The 15731-nt window shown below is 39.6% G+C and overlaps 1 protein-coding gene across 6 annotated transcripts in view; it reads left to right on the forward strand.

Moving 5' to 3' along the window:
• The window catches only part of ubr3 (ubiquitin protein ligase E3 component n-recognin 3), a 362318-nt gene that overhangs the window by 224925 nt on the left and 121662 nt on the right, over window positions 1–15731 (forward strand). For all 6 annotated transcript variants that reach the window (XM_043693674.2, XM_087989039.1, XM_043693675.2 and 3 more), the window contains 2 exons: window positions 6288–6421; window positions 9701–9811. In XM_043693674.2, the coding sequence (XP_043549609.1) occupies window positions 6288–6421; window positions 9701–9811 (245 nt within the window). The remainder of the gene's footprint in view (window positions 1–6287; window positions 6422–9700; window positions 9812–15731) is intronic.

Consider the following 15731-nt stretch of genomic DNA (forward strand, 5'->3'; position numbering starts at 1 on the left):
GAATAGTTAAATAGATTTCTCAACATTAATGGCATCTTAAACAAATCCTCTACCTGCAATCTCTACAACTCCTTTGTAATATTGAAAATTAATGCTAACATTATATTGCTTGAGTGTTTTCTCTCATCTCGGAGAAGTGAAATCCATATTTTGCTCCTGCATGCTTACATTTAATAGTTCAGTTTTGCTGGCCTTTGCTATAGAAAGTAGAGAACTGGTGACTGTATCAATAGAGTTATATGTAAGAGGGAAGTTGTTGCCTCTATTTAAATCACTGTAAACAGAGTTGTTAAATTTCTGAAATTTTGTTAGAATGTTGTGGCTGATAAAATCAGTTCCAATTGTAGCTTCAAGAAAATTTCAATACTCCCACTCCACTCAAAATATTTACTGCAAGGAAGAGGAAATTTATAAGATTATCCATCACTCATTCCTTAGTTGCAACTATGTAGAACAAACACATACAGAGTAGGAGACTCTCAAGCCTGCTGTTCCATACACTATGATCATAGGTGATCTGTTTGTGGTTTGAACTGCACATTCCCATCTACCCTCATTGACTTTTGATTTCCTTACTAAACAAGTATTTATCTGCCACTGCCTTAAAGCTGGTTAATGTTGCCACATTCACCACCACCTGATGCAGAATGTTTCAAAGCCGGTGAACCCTCTGAGTGGAAAAAAAAAATTCTCATCTTGAGCTGACATGGGTGACTGCTAATTTTAAATCAAGGCCTAATGTCATCCACAAGAAAAAGCATTCTTGCCACATCCACCTTGTCAAGACCATTCAGCAGCTCAGACACTCCAATCATGTAACTTTGAAAACTCTAGTGGAAGCAAGCCCAGTCTGTCCACCAATCTTCATAAGAATATTCATTCCAAGTATCAGGCTAGTAAATCTCCTATTCTAATGCACTTACATCCTTCCTCAAATAAGGAGAACAAAAGTACACATAGTTTTCAAGTTGTAGTCTCACCAATGCCATTTATAAATGAAGTATAACATCGAGTCATAGAGATGTACAGCACGGAAGCAGACCCTCCAGTCGACCAGGTATCCCAACCCAATCTAGTTCTACTTACCAGCAGCTGGACCATATCCCTCCAAACCCGTCCTATTCATATACCCATCCAGATGCCTTTTAGATGTTGCAATTGTACCAGCCTCCACCACTTCCTCTGGCAGCCCATTTGTTGCCCCATAGGTGTCTTTTATATCTTTGCTCTCTCAACCTAAACCTATGCCCTCCAGTTCTAGACTCCCTGACTCCAGGGAAAAGACCTTGTCTATTTATCCTATCCATGCCCCTCATGATTTTATAAACCTCTATAAGGTCACTCCTCAGCCTCTGACGCTCCAGGGAACACAGTCCTAGCCAATAACTCAAATTCTTCAACCCTGGCAACATCCTTGTAAATCTTTTCTGAACCCTTTCAAGTTTCACAACATCTTTCTGATAGGAAGGAGACCAGAATTGCACGCAATATTCTAACAGTGGCCTAACCAATGTCCTGTACAGCCACAACATGACCTCCCAACTCCTGTACTCAATACTCTTGACCAATAAAAGAAAGCATACCAAATGCATGCTTCACTATCCTATCTACCTGTGACTCTACTTTCAAGGAGCTATGAACCTGCACTCCAAGGTCTCTTTGTTCGGCAACATTCCCTAGGACTTTATCATTAAGCGTATATGTCCTGCTCTGATTTGCTTTCCCAAAATACAGCATCTCGCATTTATCTAAATTAAACTCCATGTGCTACTTCTCAGCCCATTGGCCCATCTCATCAAGATCCCATTGTAATCTGAGGTAATCTTCTCTTCTTCATTGTGCACTGCACCTCCAATTTTGGTGTCATTTGCAAACTTACTAACCGTACCTCTCTTCAGCTCACATCCAAATCATTAATATAAATGATGAAAAGTAGTGGACCCAGTACTGAACCTTGTAGCTCTCCACTGGTCACAGACCTCCAGTCTGAAAAACAACCCTCCATCACTACCCTCTGTCTTCTACCTTTGAGCCAGTTCTGTATCCAAATGGCAAGTTCTTCCTGTATTCCATGAGATCTAACCTTGCTAACCAGTCTCCCATGGGGAACCTTGTCGAACGCCTTACTGAAGTCCATATAGATCACATCTACTGCCCTGCCCTCATCAATCCTCTTTGTTACTTCAAAAAACTCAATCAAGTTTGAGAGACATGATTTCTCACGCACAAAACCATGTTGACTATCCTTAATCAGTCCTTGCCTTTCTAAATACAAGTGCATTCTGTCCCTCAGGATTCCCTCCAACAACTTTCCCACCACCAACGTCAGGCTCACTGTTCTATATTTCTATCTTTTATGTTCAGTTCCTTTCATAATAAAGGATTGCGTCCAATAAGCTATCTTGATTATATGAGATACATGCTAACCTTGGTAACTTATGCTCTCAAACACCTAAATCTATCTGGACCTTAGAATTCTGCAGTCATTCTTCATTTAAGTGATACCTTTTGTCATTCTTCCTGCCAAACTGAGCAACTTCACATGTTCCCATTTGTATTTTCTAATCAACCTGTTCAGAGAAGTGTTTCACACCTCTTGAGCAAATGGAATTTGAACCTGGACTTCCTGGCTTAGAGGTGGAGTCAATACTATCATGCCACAAGCATTCTTGTACTCACATTATGTTCCATTTGTCAGATTTTTGCCCATTCAGTCACCTGACTATATCAGTCTTCCATCTGTGTGTCACCTGAACAACATTGTTTTCTAGCTATTAGATTAGATTACTTACAGTGTGGAAACAGGCCCTTCGGCCCAACAAGTCCACACCGCCCCGCCGAAGCGCAACCCACCCATACCCCTACATTTACCCCTTACCTAACACTACTGGCAATTTAGCATGGCCAATTCACCTGACTTGCACATCTTTGGACTGTGGGAGGAAACCGGAGCACCCGGAGGAAACCCACGCAGACACGGGGAGAACGTGCAAACTCCACACAGTCAGTCGCCTGAGGCGGGAATTGAACCCGGGTCTCTGGCGCTGTGAGGCAGCAGTGCTAACCACTGTGCCACCGTGCCACCCACTCTTGGTGTATTCTGTGAATTTTGATGGCATACCTTTCTTCCTCTCATCTCATTCATTGATATAAGTAGAGGACCCAATGCATTTCCTGCGGGACTCCGCTCATCATGTCCTGTCCATCAGAAAATAATTCATAATTGCATACTCTTTGCTAGTCAATGCTGCTTCTCTTCATGTCATCTCCATGTACTGAGAGTTTTTGATTTCCACAGTAATGTCTTGTGGAAATCCATGTACACAGCGCATGTTACTGCAATAAATTGGTTAAACATGATTTCCTCTTGACAAAACCGTGCTGTTTCTTGTTTATTAGCTTGAATTTATGAAAGCGTGCAATTATAATTTCTTTAATGATTTGATTCCAACAGCTTCCCTGGTGATAGCCAGCAAGCTAGCTGGACCAAATCTTCAAATTTTCTGCTCTCTTCCATTCTTGAATAGAAGTGTTACACTAGCTACTTTCCAGTCTGAATCTGGGGAATTTTTGAAAATTACCACTATCTGTTAACATCTACTTGTTCATGAGCTACATCTTTTCAGATCCGAGGATAAAGTTCATCAGGACCTAGAAACTTGTTAGTCTGCCTCTCCATCAGTTTGTTTAATCTTACTTCTCTGGTAATTGTAATTTTACCAAATCTCCCTCCTTTTCACATCCTCATTTACTGCCATTACCTGCAATTTTTTTGGTATCCTCTATAGTGAAGCCAGAAATGAAATATTTGTTCACTTCATCCACCATTTCCTTATTATTTATTGATAACTCCCCATTCTGATGCTCTGGAGGACCAATATTCATTTCATTTTTAAATATTTGTCCTTTTTACAACTATCTGTTTTAAAAATCCTCACCAGCTTCCTATTGTAGTCTAACTTTGTCCTCCTGATTAACATTTTAGCCATTCTCTGTTGTTATTTATATTCTGACCAATCAACTGACCTTTCACTCACTGTTGTGAAGTTATCTACCTTTTCCTTGAGTTGATGAATTCCTATCTTCTTTGATGTCTTCCCTTCAGTTTTTCTTTATAGTAAGAATATTTACTCTAATTTACTCTATTTACTCTAATTATTCTGGAATATCCCCATAAACATCTATCACTTCTATTGATCTATCTCCTAACCTAGTATGCCAGTTTACTTCAGCTAGGTCAGCTTTCATGCTTACATAGTTGCACTTTAGAGGTTTAAAATATTAGTCTTAGTCCTGATCATCTCTCCTTCAAACTGTTTGTGAAATTCAATCATATTGTAATCACTGGTACCTCGGGAAGTGTTTAATCTAAAGTCACTATTTAATCTTGTTGTTACGCAATACCAAGTAGAATACAAGTTGCTCTGTGGTCAACTCTAGAATGAGTTGCTCTAAGAAGCTATCTCAGAAACATGCTATGAGTACGTCATTCCAGGTTACTGGTGTATCTGGTTTTTTTTGGTTTATGTATCAAGTAAAGTCTCCCATGATTATTACCATCCTCTTATTGCAAGCAGCCAATAGTTGTCCCGAATTGTATTCACTGTTGGGGAGCCTGCAGACCACTCACACTGGTGGTTTCTTCCCTTTGCATTCTTCATCTTCACCCAAGGCAATTCTACATCCTGATCTCCCAAAACAAGGCCATCTCTGATTATTGCAAAAATGCATCTTTGAATAACAGTGCTACACCTCCACATTAAAATAGCTTCTATACTACTTGACTTTGATATACCCCTGAAAATGTGTTGCTGAAAAAGCGCAGCAGGTCAGGCAGCATCCAGGGAACAGGAGAATCGACGTTTCGGGCATAAGCCCTTCTTCAGGCTTATGCCCGAAACGTCGATTCTCCTGTTCCCTGGATGCTGCCTGACCTGCTCCGCTTTTCCAGCAACACATTTTCAGCTCTGATCTCCAGCATCTGCAGACCTCACTTACTCCTTTGATATACCCCTCAATATTCTGGGCTATTGATATTCTGCAACCACATTGCCATCATCGCGATCAGATTACATATCTTTTATTTCACTGTGTTCTGTCAGTTTTTTTAGTTTATTATGAATGCCATGCATTCAATTACAGAGCCTTCAGTTTTGTTCGTACCTTTGTGACACCTAGTCTAGGCTATTGGTGTATTTGTAAAGTTTTTTTTTAGTTTCTTTTCTCCCATTCTCGGACCATTGTGTCCCACATAACTGTTTTCCTCTCATACCTTGTTTGTACACTTTGGTATACCAAATCTTCGTGTAATCGCACCTTTGCCCCTATTATTTAGTTTCTAACTCTCTATTTCCCTATTTATACAGTTTGCTAGAGTCCTGGCCCCAGTATGTGCAATTTGCCCAGCACTGGTGGCAGCGGCCCACAAGCCAGAAATCACTTCTCTTGTACTAGCTATGATTTAATCTGCCTAATTTTACATGCCCTGTGCTAATTTGTATGCAGCCTGGGTAATAATTTGTAGATTATAACCTTTTAAGGTTCTGCTTTTTAATTTCGTGCTTCTCAGTCCCGGTATAGAGCTTCTTTCTTCGCTTTGCATATGTTGCTGATACCTACATGATGACAACCGATGGATTCTTCTCCTCCTACCACAGGTTTTCTCCCATCCTGAGCAGATGTCCAACCCCTGCCTGGCACCAAGCAGGCAACACTGCAATCTGTTGCTCCTTACTGAACAGAACACAGTTATTTCTTACTATCCTAAATGAGTATTAATTAATTAATCATTTATGTTTTTCATTTCTGTATGTTGATTTTTATATATATTTTTATTAACTTTATCATAGCATACAAAATGGTAAAACTTAAGGATAGCAAAGATCTTCGCGACTTAACATAGACCCCCCAAACAGCTGACTCCTTTCTTTGTAGTAAAGCAAGAATTTGATTTAATTAGCTGCAATGAATCCAGCACCATCTCTGATTGTCTGTATCATGTTTTTCTCTAACTCATTCCTCTGATTGGATGACTTCGATTCCTCTCCTTCCCTGGAATCGATTCTTTTCCTAAAGCAAAACATATTTCCCCAGATGCTATTTTAACTTGCAACCTTATCTGGTTTTTGTCTACTTTGGACCAAATTCATGTTGCTGTTATTAATTTCATACCATTGGGATTTTGGATATTGCAGATTTGATAGAAAGGATAGAATTGTATGTAATGTTCTTGTTACTGGACTTCTGACATTTATACATGCCAGTACTGACTTGTTAATTTATTGCAGTCCTTGGGCACCGTCGTAGAAGCACTGAACCAAAGAAATTGCCAACCAGTGATGAAGAGCAAATTTACCCTGAGGATACCTGTGGAACTGCACATGATGTCAGGATCACAGATTTGCAGCAGTACTTCAAAGACGTCAGTGTCATTTTTGTTGGATTTAAAATAGTGTTTTAATTTTGTAAGTTAAATTTGAACACAGTATGATGGTTGCATTCAATTGGAATTACTGTTTGTAAAGTCCATAAGTTGATCTACATTGAGTCCAATGTGAAGAATGGGTCTATTCCCACCCTTATCCAAGCTATCAGTAGTGAGTGGAAAATAGAGGGGTGATTTCGCCTTCTCTTGACATATCACATTGTCTTGCACAATGGTATTGACTTAGGCCTGATGATGAGGTATTATTACATTCTGTCCTCTGTGATCCCAATGTGACATGTGGTAGAGGGATGATAAGTATGGACTGAAATGTTCCTTTAGAATAACATAACATTCATTCAGATGTGGGTGTCTAGATGCAAATTCCTTCTTTTGATGTGCTATTTTCAGTTATAGTGAGTTAACTAAGTATTATCTCATTTTGTGGACTCAACACCAAATCATTTGCTAAATTTTAGAACTAACTGGCAGTTTCACTGATACATAAGTGGAATGGTGATTGCACTGAATGAAATTGAAAAATAGATGGCTTTTAGGGTTGGGAAGTCGATGCTTTGTTAAGGCACAGAAGGTGGACACTTTTATAAACTGATAAATCTCCCTCCCTTAATTTTATAATCTAAATTTAAAGAAACATTAGCATGTACTCTGATCTTTATCGACTAATGAACAGTACGATACAAGATCAGATTACATTTGTATTGTGGCTTTAATATAGTAAAATATCCCATTGTGCTTCGCAAGTACATTATAATACAAAGGATGACAGCAGCACATAAAGTTATGTTACTTCAAACGATCAAAAGTTTTTGTTTTGTCAAAGGGTTAGGTTCTATGGAGTATATTAAATGAGATAGTGATGTAAAAGGCTAGAGAGGTTTAAGAAGGAATTCCCGAGTGCTTGGCCTAGACAGCTGAAAGCACAACCTCAAAGGGAATTATAAACAAGAATTAAAAATCAAAATCTTTCTTGAATGGGAGCCAATATAGGTCAGTGAGGACAGAGTGATCGGTGAATTGGACTTTGAGAGAGTTAGGACACAGACTACAGAGTTTCAAAAGACCTCATATTTCTGTAAGTTAGAATGTGGGAGACCAGCTAACAGCTGCGAGGAATTATCAAATCCAGTATTGTAAAGACATGACTGAGAATATCAGCAGCATATCAACTAAGGTGCATTTGAAGGTGGGCAATATTAAGAGATAGAAAAAGATGGTCTTAAAAATTGCATGCATATATGATCAAAAGATCATTCTTGGGATTCAATCTATAAGAACATGAGACCATAAGATATAGAAGCAGAATTAGGTCATATGGACTCTTAAGTCTGCTCTGCCAGTCGATCCGGGTGGATAGTTTCTCAAGCCCATTCTTCTGCCATCTTCCCAACACCCTTGATCCCCTTACCAATTAAAAACCTATCTGTCTGTCTTAAATACACAATGACTTGGTCTCCACAGTCCTTTGTGACAATGAGTTCCACAGATTTGTTCCCCTTTGGTTGAAGAAATTCCTCCTTATCTCAGTTCAAAAGGTTCGTCCCTTCACTCTGAGGGTGTCTCCTCTGGTCCTAGATTCCGACTAGTGGAAACATCTTCTCCACTTCCACTTTATCCAGGCTTCTCAGTATTCTGTAGGTTTCAATCAGGTTCCCCTCTCATCCTTCTAAATTCCATCAAGTACAAACCCAGAGTCCTCAACTGCTGCTCATATGACAAACCCTTCATCCCTGGGGCCATTCTTATAAACCTCTTCTGGACTCACTGCAATGCCAGCGCATCCTTCCTTCGATGCGGGGTCCAAAGCTGCTCTCAATATTCGAAATGCAGGCTGACCAGATTCTTGCATAGCCTCAGCAGTACTTCTCTACTCTTGTTTTGTAGCCCTCTTGAAATGAATGCTAACATTGCAGTTTGCCTTCTGAACTGCCAACTGAACCTGCATGTCAAGAGAATACTGAACGAGGATTGCCAAGTCCCTTTATTATTCAAATTACCAAAGGCTTTCCCCAGTTGGAAAGTAACCTACACCTTTATTCTTCCTACCAAAGTGCACAACCTCACACTTTCCTAAATTGAATTCCATCTGCCACTTCTTTGCCCATTGACCGAGCCTGTCCTAGTCCTTGTGCTGCCTTCCCACATCCTGAACATTACTTGCCCCTTCACCTATCCTTGTGTCATCTGCAAACATAGAAACAGCACCCTCAGTTCCTTTATCCAGATCATTAATGTATAACATGAATAGTTGTGATACAAACAGGGATCCCCGCAGAACTTCAATAGTCACTGGCTAAAATCCTGAAAATGCCTCCTTTATCCCTACACTCATACTTTCTGCCAGTCAGCCAATCCTCTAACCATGCCAGTACATTACCCCTAAAAGCTAGGCTCTGACCTTAAGTAGCAGCCTTCCATCAAAGTTGAAGCTAGACTGGTTTATTGTAGAGTGTTGGCAGGATGGAGTCGGTATTTAGGCAGAATTGAGTTTGAAGTAGAGACTGAAGGAAATGGTTTTAGTCTTCTGTGTTTCATATGGCAGTCGTTCAGTACAATGATTTCTATTGTACAATCATTCAGCTATTCTATAAACTATTTTCTCTGGTGTTTTTTTTTTAATTTGCAGGCTGGCTTTGGATTAAAATGGGCATTGATGAAAATTAAGTTCCAAGTAAATATAATTTTTTTAAAAATAGCCAAACAAACATGATAAACACATTGTCAACTTTTTAATTTAATACAAATGTTTAACCTACAGCAGTGAGTTTCTGATTGTATGATATAAATGACAATCCCATGATGATCTTCCCATAAGAAAGAGCATATAATTGTGTCTAGTGAAGTAGTACTACATTAATTTGCCCTCAGTTGTTGCGGATTTTTAAAATGTTTTGATTTAAGAAGAACAAAATGATCTGTAGATGGCAGCATTGTAACAGCTGTAACTTTGATGCTTTTCCTTTGATTAGATCTTTTTACATGCATGATATTTTATATTTGCAAGATATTTTAAATTGCCAATTGAAGTAGTAAATTCCATAAATAAGCAGTTCCTTACAAAATTGTGCATGTAAGCTAGAAATAAAATTTTTACATTTTCTTTCCTGTAAATATCCCTTAATGATCTTTTGTAATGTCTATTGTCTTGATAACTTGATTCTTTTGCTTTTACATTTCATTTATTGTTTTATTTTGTCCAATGATGAAATGAAATTTCATGCCCTAAATTTTTGTTCATAATTTATCTTTGTTTAGAGTTCTTGCCTGCAGTCAGTGTCCATAGGTTGGGAAGGTGGTGTGTATGTTCAAACGTGTGGACACACTTTACATATTGACTGTCATAAATCTTATATGGAATCATTACGGGTGAGTTAACAATGGAAATGTTTTATTAAAATTTGTTCTGCAATGTAAAAATCTTGAACACTTTCAGTGTGTGAGGTGATTACGTGAAATAAATGTTTTCGGCTTGTTACAACACGGAGGTGAGCCCCTCTGTTAATTAAATCAAACACCCAGAAGAGCTCAGCTCGCCTCGTAATCTGTTAAAATATGACTGACAGAGAACTCTCAAATTCCACTATTTGAAGAAAATAACATCAATTTATTTTTTTAACTCTAAAAGTGAATATATAACAACTATTCACAACTTTAAGCCCTCCCTTTCTCTTAACTGCTTATTACCTGCTTCCAACTCTATAACAATATACTGTTCCTATAAGACACTTATTAAAATTACATCAACTTAATTGCAAAACCACACAGCCGCTCTCATCTTCTGTGATTTCACTCTTCTGGCTGCTGAATTCCCTGGGACATCATCTTTTTTTAACTGTAAGTATGTTTCATACAAAAGGGTACCTTTGATAGAGAGATTTTCTTGGATCTGTCTTGATGGCAGATACTCTCTCTCTAATTTTCAAAATGTCCACATTTTTATATCCCCAACATCGGATCATGTCATTGGTTTGATGTTGGCAAAACCACAAATTTAAACTCGGTTGGGTTTTAGTATCCGGGGGCATAATTAGTATCCGGGGTCATGATAGCTTAAATTCAAATTGTTATCAAAGCAGCAACCAAAGCCCAGGTATCTGTTTCACGGCCAAATGTTACATATTTTCAATTTTCCAGTACTCTCTCGGACTGGTATCTAGTCACATATGGTGCTTGTAATCGCTCAGTTCAGAGCAGCATTCACTCTGTCTTAAAGGTACAGTACACAGGGATATCCAAGATGGCGGCGATCTGATAGGTCTGCTGTGTTGGGGTCTGCCCCACTAGTCATTCATAAGAAAACTCAATAAAACAAAGCAACACAAAATACTGAGAACCTTTTAAGATCTGATTCTAATGTTCTGGGAACAAGATGAAGATGAACAAAAGAAAGGTAGTGAGAGGACCACTGCAAGCAGGCACATTGTCAGATGCGGCCACGGCCCCAACTTGCGCAACGGCGCTTTTGAACCTATTGGAGCAGCAGAATCTAGTCTGAGAGAAACAAACTCCGAGAGAAAATTGAATCGGCACTGGGACGGATCTCTGCCATGCTACAAAAGAATGAGTAAGAGATTAGAAAGCTGGATCGACGTGTTGAGGCAGTTGAACAAAGGACCGTGGCATCGGAGACTACACAGAGAATTCGGAGGAGTGGATTCGAACAATGGAATACTGGGTTCAGGCCCTGCTGGACCAGGTTGACAACCTCAAGAATCAAATTGAAGGAAAAAATTGCAGATAATTGGGCTTCCGGAACGTGAAGAAGCTGAGAGCCTGGTCAGCTTCCTGGAGCAGTGGCTCCTGCAGATTCTGGGGTTGGGAGTTGAGTTGGGCTGGGTGTGTGTGGAGCAGGATCACCGGATTGCAATGCGCACGCCCATGTCGGATCAGCGCCCCCGCCCAGTCCTAGTGCCACTCCAGTGTTATAAAGAGAAGCAACTGATAATAGAAGCCTCCAGAAGGCTGGGAATAGACTCACAGGCTCTGCTGTACAAACATCAAAAATTTGTTGTTTCAAGATGTCTCTGGGGCTATAAATCAAGAAGAGCAAATCTTTTCATGAAATTGAGAGATTTGAATATCCAATACTCTGTGAGGTGCCCAGCAGTACTGCGCGTCAACCATGGAAGGTCTGTTTACAATTTTGACTGAGCAGAGAAAGCAAGGAATTATTTTTTGGACTCTTTGAAATAAATGGTCTGGATCAGGCGGAAAAAATGCTATGGACAATGGCATATCATTTCCTTTCGTGGTTGTTGGTCCTACAGGCCTGGCATTGCTTTGATGTAATGTTTTTTTTTATCTCTCTCATTTAGTAATTTTTGTTATTTCTTTGTTTCCTGTGGGTGAGGGGTGGTTATTTCTTTTATTAAAGAAGAATGGTGTTGATGTATCGAGACGACAGGGTGGGCATCTACTTTTAACTCTCACGTATAAATAATAGGTTTTCTTTGTTTCTGTACTGCTTGGGTTTGGGGTGTGGCCGTAACTGGAAGGAAGCAGGATGGTTAAGGTTTGGGATGGTTGCCCTGTGTGGATGAGGGGGGAAATCTCCAGCAATTTGTTTTTTATGTGTTTGTTTGTTTAATTTAAGAGTAGTGGTTAGTTTTTTTTAGTTTTGGTAGTACCTGTAATGGTAGTTTTTAGATTTTATAAATTTTGATATTTCTTCACTTGGCACACCATGAGTAAGCTTCTTCCACTCGGGGAACCACAGGCCACTCTGGCCGGTCATGATTAGTGGTTCGTTAAGATGGTGCACCTGGAACATAAAAAGGAGCCATTCCCCGATCAAAAGAAAGAAGGTGCTCTCAAACCTCAGAAAGGAAAGGGTTGACATCACCCTGTTAAAGGAAACACACTTGAATGACAAGGAACATTTGAAGTTACAGCAGGGAGGATTTAATAGGTTATTCTTCTACTCTTTCAATTCCAAAAGCAGAGGAGTGGCAATACAAGTACAAAGGAATCTCCCATTCCAGATAATAGAACAAATTAAGGATGAACAAGGGTGGTTCTTCATTCTCAAGAATGATAATACAGTGCAGCCTTGGTGGGCCTAAATGCCTGTCCCCATGCTGAACTGTTCTTTGCTCTTAGTTTAGAAACTATTCTGTACCCAAGAATAATCTTATCCAGGATGTTCAATTTTATGTTCTATTTGGCTCAAGTCTGAAATCTTCTTGGCAGTACAATCTCTGATGTCAGTTTCCAAATGTGATTAGGTATTTAACTACTTATTTTTCCCCTGCAGTAATGGCAGTTCTCCCGTTGTTGTTCTGCATTTTGGAGTCTTCCAATGACTCGTGCTGCTTTCTTGTTTTTTGAAGAAACTTCTGTGTTAAGAAAGAGTCATGCACTACTTTAAATTGCCTAACACTTGAATGCTGTAAGTGGTTCGGTTAGCAATTTCCTCGACTGTCTGGTACCAAAATATACAGGTTTTCTTTTGCGGCTCCCTTAGTTTCATTCTTGTAGCCCTACCTCATGATAGCCACACAATGATGGCAATGCCTGATCGGAGCTGCAGCTTAAATTACTGACCTTTCAGCTTGAATAATTATATAGTTAAATGTTTTGTAAATAATGACATAATTTACAAAATGCTGTGCAAGAACTGTAACAAACACTACACTGGACAAACAGGCAAAAAACTAGCCACCAGGATAGACGAACATCAACTAGCCACAAAAAGACATGACACACTATCACTAGTTGCCTTGCATACAGATGAGGAAGGACACTACTTCGACTGGGTCAACAAATCCGTCATAGGACAAGCCAAACGCAGACACACTTGAGAATTCCAAGAAGCATGGCATTCCAACTGGAGCTCTATCAATAAGCACATCAACTTGGACCCCATTTACCACCCTCTGAGAAAAAGAACAGGAAATGATATCACCAACCCAAAGGAAATCAAAACAGATAAAAAGAAAGTGGATCATAACACCAGTGCTTCATCGGAGGCTCACTGATGTTATCGAGTATGGTGACGAAACATCTGAAAATGAACCTATCAGCTCAGTGAGCAAACTTACATCCAGAACCTCAACCTGAACTACAAATCTTCTCCAAACTTGCTGGTTCCAAGTCTTTAGAAAACAAATACAGTTCAGTTTGTCAGGGTTTATGGGTATTCAAATGACTTGAGTTGTGGAAATTTTATCATGTTGTCAAATACTCCAACCAAGACACGAAGAGAGAGAGTTTTAGCTTTTTTGCAGCTTTAGAGGTTTTCCTGTTCTGTATAATACTAGGTTTGTTAAGCAGAAACTAAAATCAGAAAGGGTTGCTTGGCAGCCATCAGCATAGAAGCCTTGTAGTCTCTTCCAGTGCCAGAGTTTTCCCAATTATAGGCAGTAAACACCAGCTCTTTTCTTCCTAAAAGCTTTGTTTGGCAATTTTCCAAAAGTCACTTTCTGTTATCAGATGAATTAGAGTTTACATTTAACTTCTAGCCTAATTTCCAGAGAAAAACTGCAAGTTCTTTTCTACCTTGGGGGAAAAAGCATCTTTATTGCAGAAACTGTATAATATCTTTTAATTTTTCACAGTCTTTAAGTAGTGCTATCCCTGTCAAGACTGTTAGAAGCACACTAGCTCCAGGTCTATTTCTCTCAATTTCTTTCTTTACTCTGAACAAGTTCCCCGTGATATCATCTCGTTGGGTGATGGTTACTGAACTCAATCAAGTATTAACCTTTTCAGATGCTTTGAGGTTTACGTGCACTGCACACAATATTTATTAAAGGTGACTGAAATAATTTTGAAGGTAGCACAAAGTTAAAAAGTTATTGTGGGGGGATCCAAGATGGTGGCGATCTAACATCGGGTGGTCGGACTGCCAGAGCGAGCGGAAGGCGAGTAGCTAGCCAGTTTTCTCGAAGAATGGCTGCTGCAATTTCTGGGCTGGGAGGTCGAGGCGAGCCGGGTGCAGATTGAGACAACTCACCAGGTGGCGGTGTGCAGGACCAGTTCGGACCAGTGCCCCCATCCGGTTCGAGTGCAATTCCAGTCCTATAGGGATAAACAAAAGGTAATGGAAGCCTCCAGATTGCTGAGAAAGGATCCACAGGCCCTGGTTTATAAAGGATCAAAGTTTATGTTCTTACAGGACTTTTATCCGGCCATAATCTGCAAGAGAAGGTTCGTTAGTGAAGTGAAGAAGAGACTGAGGGATGTGGATATTCCATATACCATCAGGCATCCGGCAGTGCTTCATTTTAATCACAAAGGGACCGTGCATGAATTTGACTCCTCAGAAAAAGCAAATAACTTATTTGGACACTTTGAAATAAACCAGATGGTCGAAAGATCATGAGCAATAATGGTTCTCTTTTCCCTTTTTTTTCTCTACTACTTGTACTTTTTTATCTTTATTATTTTATTACAGAAATTGTTGTTGGGTTTTTTTTAACAGTGATAATTGTAGTCAGTGTAGGGTTAGGAATGGGTGAAGTGCTACTTTTAATTTCTTTGTCCATAATACCGATTTTTGTTTATCCTTCGCCTTAGTTTGGGGCGCAACTCAAGCTAGAAAGAGTTATGGAAGTGTGTGTGGATAGTGTAAGCGTCCCCTGTGTGCAGAGGGGGAAGAGTCTCCCCTGAAATGTCCTTTGTGTGTTGTAATTGGTTTGGTTTGTTGGTTTTTAGTAGCGGTAGTTTTTGAAAGCTTTTTGTTAATGCGGTTTTAGTGTATGCATTTTTTAGATGCTATGAGTCTTCATTTATTTATACTCAGCGGGCTGTGAGTAGAATTCTTCATCTCAGAAGTTCAAGAGTTGTTATGGTGGGACATGGGTAAGCTTCTCCTCAATTGGTGCACCTGGAATATTAAAGGGAGTTCACTCCCCTGTCAAGAGAAAAAAAGTACTTTCGAGTGTCGGGGAGGAGAAGGTGGATATTGCTCTGTTGCAAAAAACCCATCTTGATGTTAAAGAGCACCTAAAGCAGGATGGGTTTAATCGGGTGTTTGTTTTTCGTCCTTTAATACTTAGAGCAGGAGAATGGCTGTACTTGTCCAGAAGAGTTTCCCATTCAAGTTGTTAGATCAAGTTAAAGTTGACTATGAACTGTTTGTAATTCTTCAAGTTTTGATACGTGATGACAAGTATGGCATCCTAAATGCCTAATATCCCCCAGCATACCCCCTCAGATTCTTGACTGATGCACTTTTTAAGTTGATTGCCCTTGGAATGTGATACACTATCATATGGGGAGACTTTAATCGCCTCATGGACCCCATAGTGGATAGAATGCCCATAGGTCCTCTAAAGACCTCTCC

Source organism: Chiloscyllium plagiosum, unplaced genomic scaffold (genome assembly GCF_037043375.1).
Source record: "Chiloscyllium plagiosum isolate Xiang-an unplaced genomic scaffold, Cpla_swu_hap1 HiC_scaffold_7, whole genome shotgun sequence".
Classification (NCBI taxonomy): Eukaryota; Metazoa; Chordata; class Chondrichthyes; order Orectolobiformes; family Hemiscylliidae; genus Chiloscyllium; species Chiloscyllium plagiosum.